This window comes from Somniosus microcephalus, chromosome 33 (genome assembly GCF_052327205.1).
Source record: "Somniosus microcephalus isolate GS21.2 chromosome 33, FLI_Smic_1.0, whole genome shotgun sequence".
Taxonomy (NCBI): domain Eukaryota; kingdom Metazoa; phylum Chordata; class Chondrichthyes; order Squaliformes; family Somniosidae; genus Somniosus; species Somniosus microcephalus.
This window is the reverse complement of record NC_141019.1, coordinates 29,646,034-29,662,016: the sequence shown is the minus strand read 5'-3', so window position 1 is coordinate 29,662,016 and position 15,983 is coordinate 29,646,034. Positions and strand designations below refer to the sequence as shown.

General features: G+C 41.6%; 1 protein-coding gene across 2 annotated transcripts; it reads right to left on the bottom strand.

Moving 5' to 3' along the window:
- Nucleotides 1-4,637: 4,637 nt before the first annotated feature.
- Nucleotides 4,638-15,932, bottom strand: LOC147097069 (zinc finger CCCH domain-containing protein 10-like). 2 transcript variants are annotated; one of them, XM_085972849.1, is made up of 3 exons: nt 15,803-15,932; nt 14,684-14,722; nt 4,638-11,238 (listed from the first exon to the last, which is right to left on the bottom strand). In XM_085972849.1, the coding sequence occupies exon 3, from the start codon at nt 11,188-11,190 to the stop codon at nt 9,544-9,546; it is 1,647 nt and encodes a 548-aa protein (XP_085828975.1). In that variant the 5' UTR covers nt 11,191-11,238; nt 14,684-14,722; nt 15,803-15,932; the 3' UTR covers nt 4,638-9,543. The 2 variants fall into 2 exon arrangements, with proteins under 2 accessions (XP_085828975.1, XP_085828976.1); XM_085972850.1 differs by having other exon boundaries at nt 14,691-14,722.
- Between the last annotated feature and the right edge of the window lie 51 nt (nt 15,933-15,983).

The following is a 15,983-nucleotide window of genomic DNA, read 5'->3' as shown; positions in this document are numbered from 1 at the left end:
GTGCTGCGAGGCATAAGTGAGGTGCCACAGCACCACAACTGGTAGGAGGGTGTAGATACAATGCAACAAGTTTACATCGGAATTTATAATTGGGAAAAAGTTGACACAAAAGTATAACACACGACAACATAAAATAAGATATTGCAGACAGGCAGTGTCCACAAGTGTAAGTTTTTAAAATATATATTTGGAGGCTTTCCCTGGTTATCAATTATAATGCAGGATATGTTTGGACTTTGAATGATATATTCGTGTCAATTTTTTGTGGGTTATACAGAGAGTCAAGACCAAATGCAGTCTTCAAGTGAAACAGGATTAGGGGATCATTGGACCAGCCTGAAGAGACATAATTCACAGAATCACAGAAACCCCACAGTGCAGATAGAGGCCATTTCAGCCCATCGAGCCTGCACCGACACATATCCCACCCGATCCCCGTAACCCCTACACCAACACATATCCCACCCTATCCCCGTAACCCCACATATTTTAATCCCCCTAACACTAAGGGTCAATTTATCATAGCCAATCAACCTAACCCGCACATCTTTGGACTGTGGGAGGAAACCAGAGCACCCGGAGAAAACCCACGCAAACACGGGGAGAATGTGCAAACTCCACACAGACAGTCACCCGAGGCTGGATTCGAACCCGGGCCCCTGGCGCTGTGAGGCAACAGTGCTAACCACTATGCCACCGTGCTGCCCTTTCCCAATATTTAGGTCATACATTCTGTACTTAATATAAAATCAAAGTATTATATAAAATTAATAGTTAAATAGTAAAACACAGGAATTTGGGAAGCAGAAATGAGAGTTGGTTGGAACACAAGTTTCAGTACAGGAGGAGGAGTTGGGAAGCAAAACCGAGGCACTACAGCATCACCACTGGCGGAGGGTGTAATTACAATATGGCAAGTTTACATGGGCAGCTTCCATTATAAATGTGGCTACAAGAATTTAGACAGGATGCATATAGGATTTTTTAAATATACTTATTTTTGTTTATATTTTATTGGCATTCATTGTACTGTACCAAATTTTCTATTTCTTAATTTTCACCCTCGTATTTGTGCTTATTTTGTACAAAGTGTCAGCCATGGCTCAGCTGGTAGCACTCTTGTTTTGCGAGTTAGAAGATTGCAGGTTTAAGTCCTACGCCAGAGATTTGAGCACAAAACCTAGGCTAACACTCCATTGCAGTACTGAGGGAGTGCTGCAGTGTCTTTCAGATGAGACATTAAACCGAGGCTTTGTCTGCCCTCTCAGGTGGACGTGAAAGATCCCACGGCACTATTTCAAAGAGCAGGAGTTACCTCCAGTGTCCTGCCAAATATTTATCCCTCAACCAACATCACAAAAACAGAGTATCTGGTCATTATCCCAGTAATCTTGCTTTGCACAAGATTGACTGCCGCCTTTCCTACATTTAATTTTTTTAAATATTTTTTTTTAAAATAAAAAGTACTTCACTGACTGTAAAGCACTTGGGATGTCCGGAGGTCATGAAAGACACTATATACATGCAAGTCTTTTTATTTGGAGGCAATGCCTACCACGTTATATTTATTTTGATGCTGTCGATCCAGCTTGCACCGTCCCATTTATACAATCCTAGAATAGTACATAGAAAGAGGCCATTCGGCCCATCAAGTCTGCGCCGGCTCTTTCGAAGAACAATCCAGTTAGTCCCACTACCCCGTTCTTTCCCCATATCCCTGCAATTTTTTCTCCTTCAAGTATTTATCCATTCCCTTTTGAAAGATACTATTGAATTTGTTCCCACCACCCTATCAGACAGTGCACTCCAGATCCTAACCACTCATTGCGTAAAAAAGTTTTTCCTCATATCGCCTCTGGTTCTGATGCTAACATCTGAAGTTGGGATAAATTTCCTGTCTCCAGCTCTAGCTTGGGAGCCAGGCCACAGTCTAGACCTTATGTCAGGGAACATGCTCGAGTAGTGCCACATTTAGTTTCACAATCTTATCACATTTTTCACTGAAGCAGAACCGCATCTGCTCGAATAACTCCGGAGTCTTGCTCCAGGTGCCCACTGTCATACATCATCCAAAGTAGTTTGCGCTGCAGCTCCCAAATTTTTGCCATTGACTTCCATGCCTGGCTGCTCTGCTCCTTGCTGGAGCTATTGAACATTCAGAGACTTTGATAGTTTTGCAGCTGCAGGAAGTTCAGATCAGGCTGGTTTTGATATCTTATCTATAAACTCAGCAGTATCAGATGGAAATATACCACGACAGCCTGCTTTAAAAATAAGTAAAGCTGCAACTCAGATAGGTGGCGATCCTCTACAGCATTCCTATGCGCCAGTGTTCTTATTACTAGTGATGTTACGCAGGTAATGCGGCACTATACAAAAAACAAAGCAGTATAAACATTGCATATTTAGACCATTCCGGGGGGAGAAAAAAAATCACCTTCATTGTGGTGGCTTTAGTTTACTCCAAACTGTGAAGATCTTAACCGAACAGATGCGGACATGCTGCATAATTGAATTTGCAGTAAATGAACATGAGTCAAAGTCATAATACAGAAGGAGGCCATTCGGCCCATCAAGTCCGTGCCAGCTCTCTGTAGCACAATCCAGTCAGTCCCATTCCCTCGCTCTATCCCCATAGCCCTGCAAGTTTATTTCCCTCAAATGCCTATCCAGACTCCCCTTGAAAACACGGAGTGTCTCCGCTTCCACCACTTCCGTCGGCAGCGAGTTCCAGGTCCTCACCACTTGCTGCGTAAAAAAGTTTTCCCTCACATCTCCCCTGTATCTCGCACCCAAAACCTTAAATCTGTGTCCCCTAGTCCTTGCACCATCAACTAGTGGGAACAGCCTTTCCCTGTCTAGCCCATCCAAACATGTCATAATCTTGTCCACCTCTATCAAATCACCCCTCAACCTCCTTTGCTCTAAATGAAAATAAATCCAGCTTCTCCAACCTGTCCTTGTAGCTAAGATCCCCCATCCCCAGAACCATTCTGGTAAATCTCCTCTGCACCCTCTCAAGTGCTTTCACATCCTTCCTAAAGTGTGGTGATCAGAACTGGACGCAATACTCCAGTTGTAGCCTAACCAGCACCTTATAAAGGTTCAGCATAACTTCTCTACTTTTGTACTCAATACCTCTATGTATGAAGCCCAAGATCCCATATGCTTTGCTAACCACTCTCTCAATATGTCCCGCCACCTTCAGGGACCTATGCACATTAACTCCCAGGTCCCTCTGTCCCTGCACACTCTAAAACTGTGCCATAAAGTGTAGATTGCCTCTCCCTGTTCCTTCTGCCAAAATGCATCACCTCACACTTCTCTGTATTAAATTCCATCTGCCACTTGTCTGCCCATTCTGCTAGCCTTTCTATGTCCTGTTGCAGTCGATTGGTATCATCCTCAGTTTGTTACACCCCCAAGTTTGGTGTCATCAGCAAATTTAGAAATTCTACTCTGTATTAATATCCAGGTCATTTATATAGATCAAAAAAAGCAGTGGTCCCAGCACCAACCCTTGGGGAACACCACTTTCTACCATCCTCCAGTCTGAAAAGCAGCCATTTACCACAACTCACTGTTTTCTATCCTTAAGCCAATTCCTTATCCAAGCTGCCACTGACCCACCTACTCCATGAACCTCAATTTTGTTAACCAGCCTTCTATGTGGTACTTTGTCAAACACCTTCCTAAAATCCATGTAGACAACAGCCATTGCATTCCCTTCATCAATCCACCCGGTTACTTCATCAAAAAATTCAATTAGTCAAACAAGATCTGCCTTTTACAAATCCGTGTTGGCTCTCCTTAATTAGCTTAAATCTCTCCAAGTGCCCGTTAATATTTTCCTTCATTATTGTTTCTAAAACTTTACCCACCACTGATGTTAAATTGGCCAGCCTGTAGTTACTAGGATTGTCCTTACACCCTTTCTTGAACAATGGTGTCACATTTGCCACTTTCCAATCCTCAGGCACCTCCCCCACATCTAGGGAAGATTGAAAAATTATGGCAAGCCCTTCTGCTATCTCCTCCCCCAATTCCCTAGTACATCCTCTCTATCAATTTTCACCCCTTCCATTGCTTCTAGTGATGTTAGCTTCCAACCTGACCATTTGCAAAGATTTTTGGGCCATTATTTTCAGTTCCATTTAAGAACAATGCAAAGAGGAATCTGACCACGGGCAGGGTCAGTTAAAACCTCTTAACTACGGCTGCTATATTTTCTTCACTGCCACAGCTTGCCATCCTCCACATCCAAGTGAAACTGTCCTGTGGAGTACATCTGAATGCAGCTCAGAGCATAAACAAAGCAGCAGATAAATTCAAGCAGTGTTCGGAGGATCCAAACAAAGGGGGATAGAACTATCACATTGAGCCAAACTGTAAATAGAGCCAATCCTCTGAACACAGGCTCTAGCAATGATTCAAGTTGGCTCCAGAAGAGCCAGTATAAACAAGTTATTAGAAACCAGTGGATTTCACACGCAGAAGTGAAAACCCAAAAAATACCCGGCGACTTTACTGCAAAATTTAGTTAACTGGATAGAATTATACTTTAAGTCCATTGAATTGGTTTCATTTATGGAAAAATGAAAACACTTGTGATTAGAAAAAAAAGGAACTAAAAGGCAAGACTTTGAGAAACTTTAATTTAATTGTATCACACACATTAGCATCCAACAGAAATACAATGTTTTTCCTTTGTTCAGGAAGAGACTCGTATCTTTCTACAACAAAAGGTCTCCTTGTGTCACACACCGACCACAGACAAGAAAGTGGGTGTCCTTCACCCAGCCTTTGCTTATACTGCTCTGAAACTGGCTGCTGTTAAGGCACACAAGAACAGCTCAGGGACAAATCCTTCTGCTATTCCCCCATACTTTCAATGTGGGGAAACAGCTGGTCTCTGTTCAGTACTGTCCCTCAGTGACACAGTTGAATGGGGGACTGCAGGTACAAATTCATGTCCTCTTCTCTTCATGAAACATTGTTTTCAATTTAGATCTTTCACTGCTGTGTCTATCTTTAGCCAGTAGGGCAGGACACTCAGCACTAATTTAATCTGCCAAGTGGTACCCTGTACACATTTCTGAAGGAGGGCACTCTGCCTCCCATTCTCCCTATTTCATTCCCACCCTGCCCCAAATCTAATTGTACAGCTTAATAATGGTGAATTAAGATTCACCCAATATGTCTGAGTGACAGCCAAGGGTGGGTTTTGCTCAAGGCAGGTACCTACCCAAAAGCAATAGTTACTTGGCAAACTGCCCAGAAGAGCTATTCTGAATGTTTAATCACTAGAATCCCCTTTCTAAATACTAACCATTTTAAAATGAATAGTTCATACTCCACACTCTAAAATGATTACAGATTTAAGCATTTAAAAAAAAAATGAACTTATAACAGATATAGTTATACACGGAGTGGAGAAAACTTCTGAGTTAAATTTTCTCACAAATGTGATTTTTTTAAAACTACAACTGACACAATATATCAATTAACAAGATACATAAGTAAACTGGAAGTTTAGGTTATACTGGAGGTTCTCATCAATGGAAAGATTTAACTTTGGAAAATAATATTACATATAATCCAAAGGAGAAACACACCTAAAGACACAAGTCTTCCTAGTCCAGTTGGCTCCATTCTGGTCCTGAATCAGTTTTAATTCTCACATTTCTTAGTGACAACACTGCCGTACATTCATTGAGATATATATATATATATATATATTAAATATATATACACATATATACTGGACAAAAATTGCACCAGTAAACACCTGCAAATTCTCAAATCATAACTCTTTTCATGAACATCACCAGACATCCAGGACTTTGTGAACACTGACAATTTCAGCAGAAAAATGGATAAAATGTGCTTAATTGGCCTTTTTCAAAAGCTGCACCTAGCAAACCTATTTTGAACCCCTGTGGATTTTGGATTTTCTGGCCGCAGTTAGACAATCTTGGCATTCCACTTTATGTTGCAAAATCCCAGGAACTCGCTAAACAGTAAAGTGTTTGCTGTATTTTGAGACTAAGATTTGCAAAAGGTTCATATTTCCCATGTTTCTCACTGTTGATGTTGGCCCACATAGTGCATTTTCTACATGGTTCCCTGATTGACAGTAATGCCACTATCACATAAATAGAAACTTCCATGTCCAATTTTAATAACAAATTAGAAATATGTAGTTTTGTAGTCAAATATTGATTACAACAATTGGAAAACAAAAAGTTGCAAAAATTAAAACCACCTTGAAGTTAATGTACTGTACAGAAAATTTGAGAAACTGTATAGTTAGTGGATGCAGGCACAGGTTCATCTTCAGAATGCCCCTCTCGGTTTGGAAGTACCTTGCCTCCTCTTTGCACCTCCCTCAGATGCCCCATCCTCCCTCAGATGCCCCATCCTATCAAGCAGAAGGGCAGGTCGTTGATGTACCCAATAGTGTCATTTGTTTGAGTGAGGGCCAATTAAATGGCCACAATTATGTACCATTCATACAAATTACAGTAGAACCACAAAATTAGTACAGGAAACTTTGGTTTATCCGGAGGTTAACTGTCCGGAATGCTTGAGCCACCGGCAAAAATCAGGAACCGTTTCGTTAGGTTTTTTTTTTCCCTTTTCGTTGCTTTTTTCCCCCACCAGTCAGGCTCTGCAAGGTCTCGCTGAAGCTGTGGCTAAGCTACAGAGACGCTTGCAAGGTACGGCCGACTGTTTAGAAGCTGTTGCTAAGCAACAGGGTTTGTTGCCAGATACGGAGCTCAAAATCTCCGTATGTTTCAACATTAGCGCTGGTTTGTCCGGCAGTTTTGATGGGGGCGGCAACAGCTCGGTCCCGTCGGTGCCAGATATCACAAAGTTTCCTGTAAGTGAACTGCCAACCAACTACATGGTGTACATTAACACTATATTCTATGTTATTTACTGCATTTCACTTTTATATCTTATGTATAATTGCAAGCCTTCCCCTCCCTCTTTTTCCTCTGCCAATTTTCTACTCTCACCCCCCCTCACCCAAAGGCACTGACACCATGCTGAAGTACGGTTCAACAGGGGGCCCACTGGTACCTCACCCAAATGGTCATCCTTCATTTATGAGCCTAGACGGTGAGCACCACAGGATATTCAACTGAGGGGGGAGGAAGCATATAACACCAAGCCAGATTCTGTCCTCGTTCAACATCACACAGACATTTTCAGCATGGGTAGTTGGATATTACCCGTTAATACATTTATACTGTCTATGACTAAAATATATATTTTAGTCAAATCATATACATACACATACATATATATCTATCTTCTATATAGTATGTCTTTGTGTCTGTATGAACGTATGTTTCCTATTTGCTCCGATTGGTTTTGCGATTTGGTTGCCGCTGAATAAAAACTAAAAGCAGCTGTACTTATGCCGTGTACACTGGTGCGGCACCTCCGAAACTCTCTGACTGACAATGGCACCGGGTGAGTATCCTGACCCGACGTGGAAATGGCACGGCAATACACAAGTGTCGAGCCTCGACTTTCCAACAATGCCATGACAAACATGAGAAACCAGCAATTCTTTCTCCACATCTTCTGCTGCAATGTTGCTCTCGCCCATCAGTTATGGACCAACACCCAGCCTCCATGCTCCAGGCACTAAATCAAATATATATTTATTACATACACATTTTAGTCTGATTCACAAGCTCATATTGCAGTATTTTAGCATTCTACCTTCATTTTGCTATCCTTGGGGGCCGGGGGGGGGGGGGTTTACAGTGGATATGTTTGTGGCGAGTGTGTACTCATTTTATTTCTAAAAACACCTTTTGTAGTCCAATCTTCGGAGGGCTTGTATAGGTTTGAAAGGAAGATTGTAAAATACAAGAGCAACAAATGCTTTGGTCAGGGAATCTATTTGTACAAAAATGTAAAAAACATAAAAATTGATGACTTGAGAAAAACACAGAAGAGGCACAGTGTATGTTTAATTATTAAAATACTTTCAACTAAATGCCCATGAATCACTAAAAATGAACTTTCCACATGCATATTTACTTTGAAATGGGATGGGTACAGAATGTCTATATGCAAATATCAGGGAGATTTAAACCTAACAAAGTAAGGAATATATTACTACTTTGTTTCTGATAACAACCCCAACTGTAGTCTGTGAATAAACAAAGGAAAAAAATAGAACTAACATTCGTGGCATAGGATCACTGGTACAAAAAAAATTAAAAATACGTACTGCTAAAAGTACACCTGTAATCAACTAAAAAAAAGAGAATTTCACAAGTGTGGGGGAAAAGGAGAACACGTAGGCTGCAGTTTGTACAGTTATCCCATTGAATCATTTGTTTTGACAGAGACCATCAACCCATTACTGATCTTGTAGCAGATTTTTAGGTTTCGTCTATGTCGAGGAAGTCTTGCCATCAGTAGCCCTTTTAAAAGAAATAACAATTTTGTTGCTCAACATATAGCTCATTAATACAATTTGAACTTTTGAGTGCTCAAACCGGAGGAATCGTGGAACGAGACAGCTCGAGAGAACTTAAGTGATCACCAGTGGTCGGGGGGGGGGGGTCATTAACCCAAGGTGCTTCAGTGAGCTGATTTCAAATGCGCACCTGTTAAATTAGCCCCTGTTGCTGCCAGGCTCATTGATGCTGAATTTATAGGAAGAGAGCCATTTTTGTAGATTTGCAGCCCTCCCCCACCACCTCATCTGTGGGTGAAACTGTCCCATTTATGCTACAGAACAGTTTCTCCAACAGGAGGGAGAAAAGATGTCTGCGGTGCCACCTCCTGCATACCCTCCAATTTCTGCTCGGACCACAACCAAAGCAGTAGTATTTTGGGGGGAGGGTGATTTACTTGTATTTCTGTAAAAAATTTCCTGGTTTAAAAAGTGATTTAAAAAAAACCACATACGTCAACTGCCGAACAGGCGCAATGCTTTTTAGCGCATGCACAGGCTCCGTTTTTTGTTGTTGAATGAAACCAATTTTACATGGGCAGACAGAGCGGCCATTGTGCAGGCAAAACCTAGTCCAACTGCAGCAGCAGTGGGGAGAGCTTAAGTTGGTTTGGGCATTGCAATGCACTGTTAAAGACTTTGCTTTCACTAACACCAGAGTTTACAGTGTGAGCAAAAACAAAAATCAAGATTTCTGCGGACACCAAGTTTTCAAAGCATTCAAAAACATCGGTTCTGTTCAATCTTGTTTTTTCCAAAACATTTGCGACGTATATAGTGGCAAACTGAAGCACGGTTCAACTTCAGTTTGCTACTATTGCTGAGGTACAATTCTGCGCAGACAGTTCCCCTGGCCAGTTCATCAGCACGCACCATTTGAGACAGGAAAAAAAAAAGTATCCTCATTATTTCATTGTTTTTTGTTTTCGCAAAAGGGTTGCTGATGGTGAGACTCCCTCCGAGAATCATATTTGACTCCGTTTTTGCAACTGCCCTGGGAAGCAACAACAGGAAACTAGAAATCTTTTGTAAAGCTTCAAATGACACCTCTTCCAATCTCAACTCTCCTCTGCACGACAGAGGAACCTCATACTCTGTGATGCATTTGGATAACTGACCATTTGAGTGGTGGTATAACTCATGGCAATTCCTGGCAGTGATTGTGTAACTGCCACCGGTGCAACGGAGATGGCAAGCGGCGCCATCGAGACTGGGGATGCCATCCCCTGGGCATAGGGTGCAGACATAGAAGCACTAAGATGGGGTGGACTTTGGGACGTCGCTTCAGCACACAACGCATTGTGAGCTCTAGCTTGCGCGATCAACTCTTGATGAGAAATGGGCTGTGACCTCAGTGTCTGATTGCGCAGGGTGGTGTGAGTCTCCACTATGCTGTGGTTATAGTTGGTAACAGTGTGCATGGTTGGATGTTGTGTTGGGTCAGCCCCGGTGGTCAGGATCCCCAACTTCACCTGCTTGCGCAGTTCTGCATTCTGTTCAAGAAGGGCCTCGTTGGTCAGCATTAGGCTCGACACCTGCTTTTTGAGTTCTTCATTGCGCGTTCTGAGCATATGGTTTTCCTCCTCCAAAAAACTCAATTCAACTGGGCGCAGATTAGGAGTGCTGTAATCAAATACTTCAAACCGCAGGCCCTCCATCCTTCTCTTTTTCGGATGTTGGTCATAATCACATCTCTCGGTTTCATACAGGTCATCCAAACGGTCATATCTACAAGTCGCAGGAGAAAGTTCTCTATCTTGTGACGCTCTTTCGACACTTTTTTTATCATTGTCATCACGTTTCAAGTGCTGGAATTTACATTTGGATCCTCTTCGACAATTGCCCTTTAGAAAGTCACGGCAGAATGGGATCTCCTTTGTAATCAGAGGCAGATTAGAGGGCGAGAGCCCAAAAGTCACAGCCACCGTCTGTTGCAAGTGGGCGGGAAGCTTTCCCGTTTTATTGTAATAACTCTCTTCCCCCTTTGTCCCATGAATGAACGTGCAGTTCTCACGGGTGCATTTACTATTCTGAAAGTACTGACAAAAGATTGACTCATGCCGCATGTCACCTACGCTGTAGGCCTCAACATTGTCTGGGTGAAAGTACCTGCAATTCTTACCACGGTTGCAGACATTGCGCAGAAAGTCGCGGCAAACATTCCGGTTGCTCTTGCCAGCCTCATATTTGCTATTATTGACTAAGTTATCAGCGTCATCACTTAAGTCAGCATGGTTGGAGACATCAATATTATCTGGGTGAAAATACCTGCAATTCTTACCACGATTGCAGAGATTGCGCAGAAAGTCTCGGCAAATGTTCTGTTTGCTTTTGCCAGCCTCGTCATTGCCAGTGTTGACTACATTATCAATGTCGTTCCTTATGTCAGTGAGGTCAGAAGCCTCAATATCATCTGGGTGGAAATACCTGCAATTCTTACCACGGTTGCAGAGATTGCGCAGAAAGTCTCGGCAAATGTTCGGTTTGCTTTTACCAGCCTCATCATTGCCAATGTTGACTAAATTATCAGTATCATTCCTTATGTCGCCGAGGTCCGAGGCCTCAACATTGTCCGGGTGGAAGTACCTGCAATTCTTACCACGGGTGCAGACATTGCGCAGAAAGTCTCGGCAAACATTCCGTTTGCTCTTGCCAGCCTCATATTTGCCGCTGTTGACTAAATTATCAGTGTCGTTCTCGGACATGTTTCCAGATTATTTCTGCGCTACTCAGCCAAGGCTCTCAATAAACAACTGCAAAAGAAAAAGAAGCCAGGTACAAAGTAACTGTGGTTAATCCCTTTCTCACAAAACATTGTAGATGCACCTACATCATTGATTCAATAGAAAATATATATTCGGGGGTGGTAGTGGAACATCAAGTTTTATTTAAAAAAAAACGAGGGAGAAGAAACATTAGTTTGCCTTTTTACTTTTAAAATCATAGATACTGATGCTTTATAGGAATGTTGTGAAAAAGACACTGGCACAATAAAGAAATAATATATGCCTTCTTGATCATTATTGCCATCGGATAGTAAATATTTGGGGGGGAAAAAAAAGGAATTTCTATTGCAATTGATTTTTTTTAGGAACTTGTAAATGCAGGGACTTACAATCAGCAGTGGAAACAAACTACTGAAGAAACATGCTGAGGAACAAAGACGATAAGGAAATGGTGCTGATTTAGCTCACCAGAGCCTAGAGTTCAGTCTCCCCACAATTAAAGGTATTGTAACAAATACTGTGTAAATGAATATGGAAAACCCAACCTTTGACTTTTCACATGGAATTCCACAACAGAAGTAGCTAACTACTTTGGAATTTCTTGACCATACTGCAGAAAATTCTTACAGCTAATCATTTCAGAACTGGTCTCTTAAATTCTAGTTTAAAAAAAAACACAACATTTTTGTTGTCCATATTTAAACACTGTTAATGCCAGAGATGTCAAGACAAATATTTGATATCTACTTTAACAATTTAAGAATTGACAGGTATATTTTAGGCTATGTAACATTCTTAAATGTGCAAATTAGCACACTACACACACAATCATGACATGATGTTGAAATATATATTCATAAAGTAGTTTGCAGTAAAAAAAAAATATTATTGATGGAATTACATCCATGAATATACCATGTTATTCATAAAAGCCAATTTATGGAAAATAGACATTTAATACAAGCAGCGTCAAGTTAAGATAACTTTAAAGTTGCAATTTTCAACAATTATTTAAAACGCAAAGACAAACAATACATGTAACCCAATTTTCTATGACATCGTCAACGTATATTGTCAGCTTAATTGCAAACTTTGTGCTATTCCTAGGAATAAAGGCTGTGGGCTCTAATGCTTTGATCCACATTCCTCTTGCAGTACAACGTTTGACTCATATCTCTATCTCCTTCATGCCCTTTAAATGAGGCAATAAAACCTTGTTTCTTCAAATTTTTCAAAGATAACTCCTTCCTCTCTCTCAAGTCCAACTAGCAGCTACCACTTTTTGACTTTGATAGCCCTATCCTTAGTTCTTCACAGAAATCACAGAAACCCCACAGTGCAGATGGAGGCCATTTCGGCCCCTCGAGCCTGCACCGACACATATCCCACTCTATCCCCGTAACCCCACGTATTTAATCCCCCTAACACTAAGGGTCAATTTATCATAGCCAATCATCCTAACCCGCACATCTTTGGACTGTGGGAGGAAACCGGAGCACCCGGAGGAAACCCACGCAAACACGGGGAGAATGTCTGTGTGGAGTTTGCACAGTCACCCGAGGCCGGATTTGAACCCGGGTCCCTGGCGCTGTGAGGCAACAGTGCTAACCACTATGCCACCATCTTTGTCCTTTTACATCGCCTCTGATCTCAAACAAAGCTTCCGCTCTATTGATAAAGCTGTTCCCAAGAAGCTGCGCTCCTCCTTTCGTTACCGAAAACCTTTTTGCCCTCAACAGCTGTTAACTCTTTATGAAACTCATGTCTATCAAAAACTTGAGTACTGCTCCCATATTTCGAGGGAGAGGGGAAGAAACGAGGGCAGCCCTTCTGGCACCGTTTATATTTCTGAACATGAAGCAAGAAAAGCTTGCCGTCTGTTGGCCAATTCTCTTAACCCCCTCTTTCTTTTTTTGCAACCTTTAAATTCATATTAATATGATCAGTGCTCCTCTGAACTTTCTTCTCCTGTTCCCCCAAGCTCCAAATATGCTATCCTACACACACTTCCTACATCCTCAGTGATTAAATCAAAATTCATCACACTGATCCTTACTCTAACTCATTCTCTCTCAGGACCTCAAAATTGTCAAACTCTTTACCTCCCTTTCTCCGACCTAATTACTACACCTTGATTTACCTCATCTTTTCAATCTTTATGGTGTTAAGTAGAAAAGGCCTTAGTGCCTAAGTTTCTCAATTAAAAAAAAAATCTTGAACTGCACTAGTTTTATTTGTATCCAAGAGTATGGGTCTGATAGCAGCATACCACTGGAGAGGAGGAATGACTTGCTGCATTTTATTTCCTTCTGCCAGAGTACAAGTCTGTTACGGTCAGTAATCTAAAACACGTAAACTGCATTCAGTCGAATAAAATGTGTAAATTATTCCTCAAAGTCCAATGCAAGAATGCCACAAATATCTGACAAATTGCTTCAAGTTCAGTTCATCAAATTTACTTTTTTTACAATCCCAAATACTGAATTAATTTGTTGATTCAAAGAGCAGCATATTTACAGCACTGAATACTTTTACCAAAATAATGTTGATAAATGGTATCGTGCAATTTTAAGTTGTGTTGTACCCTTGAGAGTTTTGAACTTTAAGTTCAGCTCCTCTTCAGCAGAATATAGCATTTTGGTAAATAATCCCAAACAGTTTCTGGTCCAATTTTTAATTTCTGAACTCACTTCAATGTTATTATGCAGGGCAGGGAGGACATACCTTAACCATTTTCTCACCTAAGAAATACAGATGGGACAGTACTTTGTATGCAATGTACTTCCCCATGACTATTTAAAAAAAATGTAGCAATCCAGTCCAGTCAAAAAAGCACATAAAATCAATCCTTTCTTCCACCAGCCCCCCCCCACCCAACCAACCAGCAACTTAGTAGGCAAATGAAACTTATGGGGTAGTACTGAGGAGCCATACAGGGTAGCAAGGTGCCAGGTTCATCCCACAGTCTGCACTAAGTTAGCTGATCGCAACCAGGGCAGCAGTGGAGGAACAAATTTGGCTTCAACATCCCTTGATTATTAAGATTTAAAAAAAATAGCTAGGGTTCTAGCTCTAACACCATTAAAAGTACAAATATGGACAGTGGGCAAAGACAGGATTAAGCTTGGCTATGGGTCTCCATAGTTGAGTAGTTGCCAATATTTATTCCCGGGTTAATAATAACCACTTGGGCAAAGTACTAAAGGAATGTTGTCACCTGTGGACTCATACCTCAGCGCGAGTCATTGACTTTAGAAGGAACAAGGGGATAAAATTGGACAGGACAGAGGGAAGAATAGCATCTTTAAGTTCATCTCTAAGACTTTTCACATTGTAAGGTCCTAATGTTAGTTGCAAAATGGAGGAGTCACAAAGCGAAAATCTGGTGTTTCCTCACAGGGTGGCAGAGGAACAAAAAATCTAAGCATCATTTACCCTCCCTCATACCTTTAAGTGACCAACTAAAGCTTACCGCTTACTCTTTTTCTTGAATGGCAAAAGATGCAGTGACCTAAAGAGGAAAAAAGGAAATAATAATTGTATAACTAAGTAACAGTCACATTTGGAAAAAAATTTTTACATCCAGTTTCCAAGAATTTTTTTTTTTTTTTTTTTTTTTTAAATCAACTGTTTAAAACTTATTTATTTTGAGTCACATAATCAGGTAGACTTTAGGACTCCAATGACTCAGTGGCTAAATGCGCTACATAGACCAGGAAGGTTCAGCTTCCATCCCCAGTCATTACCTGATTTAATTAATTCAAACGACACTGTTTGTAGAATCCATGTCAGTGAGCTAGGGAAGGACAAGGGGGAAAAGAATCAGCCAGGGTTCTCAATCCTTCACCATCACTGACGGATGCTGGATCAGGGTCAGCTTTGATGGTCTTCTCCTTCCCCAAGTTCAACAGCCTGCGGATATTCCCTCCCGTCTTGGACTCTAAATGAAGAATGGTGTATAGCTACTTGGGTGAAGCACCAGGGAGTGGGCAGCACCCTTGGGGATGTACCCAGTTATGCCAACAGAAAATCGGCTTCTGGAGCAAACGGGACGAAGTGACTTAAAATAATTTTTAAACAGGAAATTTAAAATCAAAATGTTAAAATTTTATTGGAGTCTCGTAATTGAAAACGATACTTTCAGCTTGGGTACTCTTTAACGGCTCCTTATTTCGATTTTCATTTAGACATTATGTATGCTCTTTTTTTTTTGCACACTGAATCCACAATCCCATTCTTTCAAGCCGGTTTATAAGCTTTCACAGAACACCGGACAGGACTCCTCTATTCCCCCCCACAACCATTTTCGTTCTTAGGCCTACCGGCATTGAGTGGGAAACTCGCGCGAAATGGCGATGTTGACAGCTCTGGGTGGCGGAAAGTTGCCGAACTTGCAAGCGAGGCTTCAATTGCGCTTCTAGGCCTCAACTTATTTGCACCAATTGACACAACTGCCAGCGCACAAGTCGGGGGGCGGGGGGACGACCCTGGCTCATTTTTTTTGTTAAACCGCAGAAACAATAAAATGACACTCGACCGATACTGGGAATAAAAGCGATCTATAAAACACAAGAGAAACGGGCACACTTACCTTCACGGTTCAGCCTTTTTTTTGCCTCTCTCTCCACTCAGTCCTCCAAAGACGTCGAACGCAGGTCCTCCGAGACAAGAGCGACCGCAGCAGCCGCTGTCTCCCCAGCCATCGCTCGATGAACGGCAACCCGTTGAGCGTCCGTGCGGTTGAGGGGACCATTTCGCGTTACTGCATTTTC

Coding starts and splice junctions, on each gene's coding strand:
- LOC147097069 (XM_085972849.1), bottom strand. CDS start 11,190: ATGTCCGAGAACGACACTGATAATTTAGTCAACAGCGGCAAATATGAG.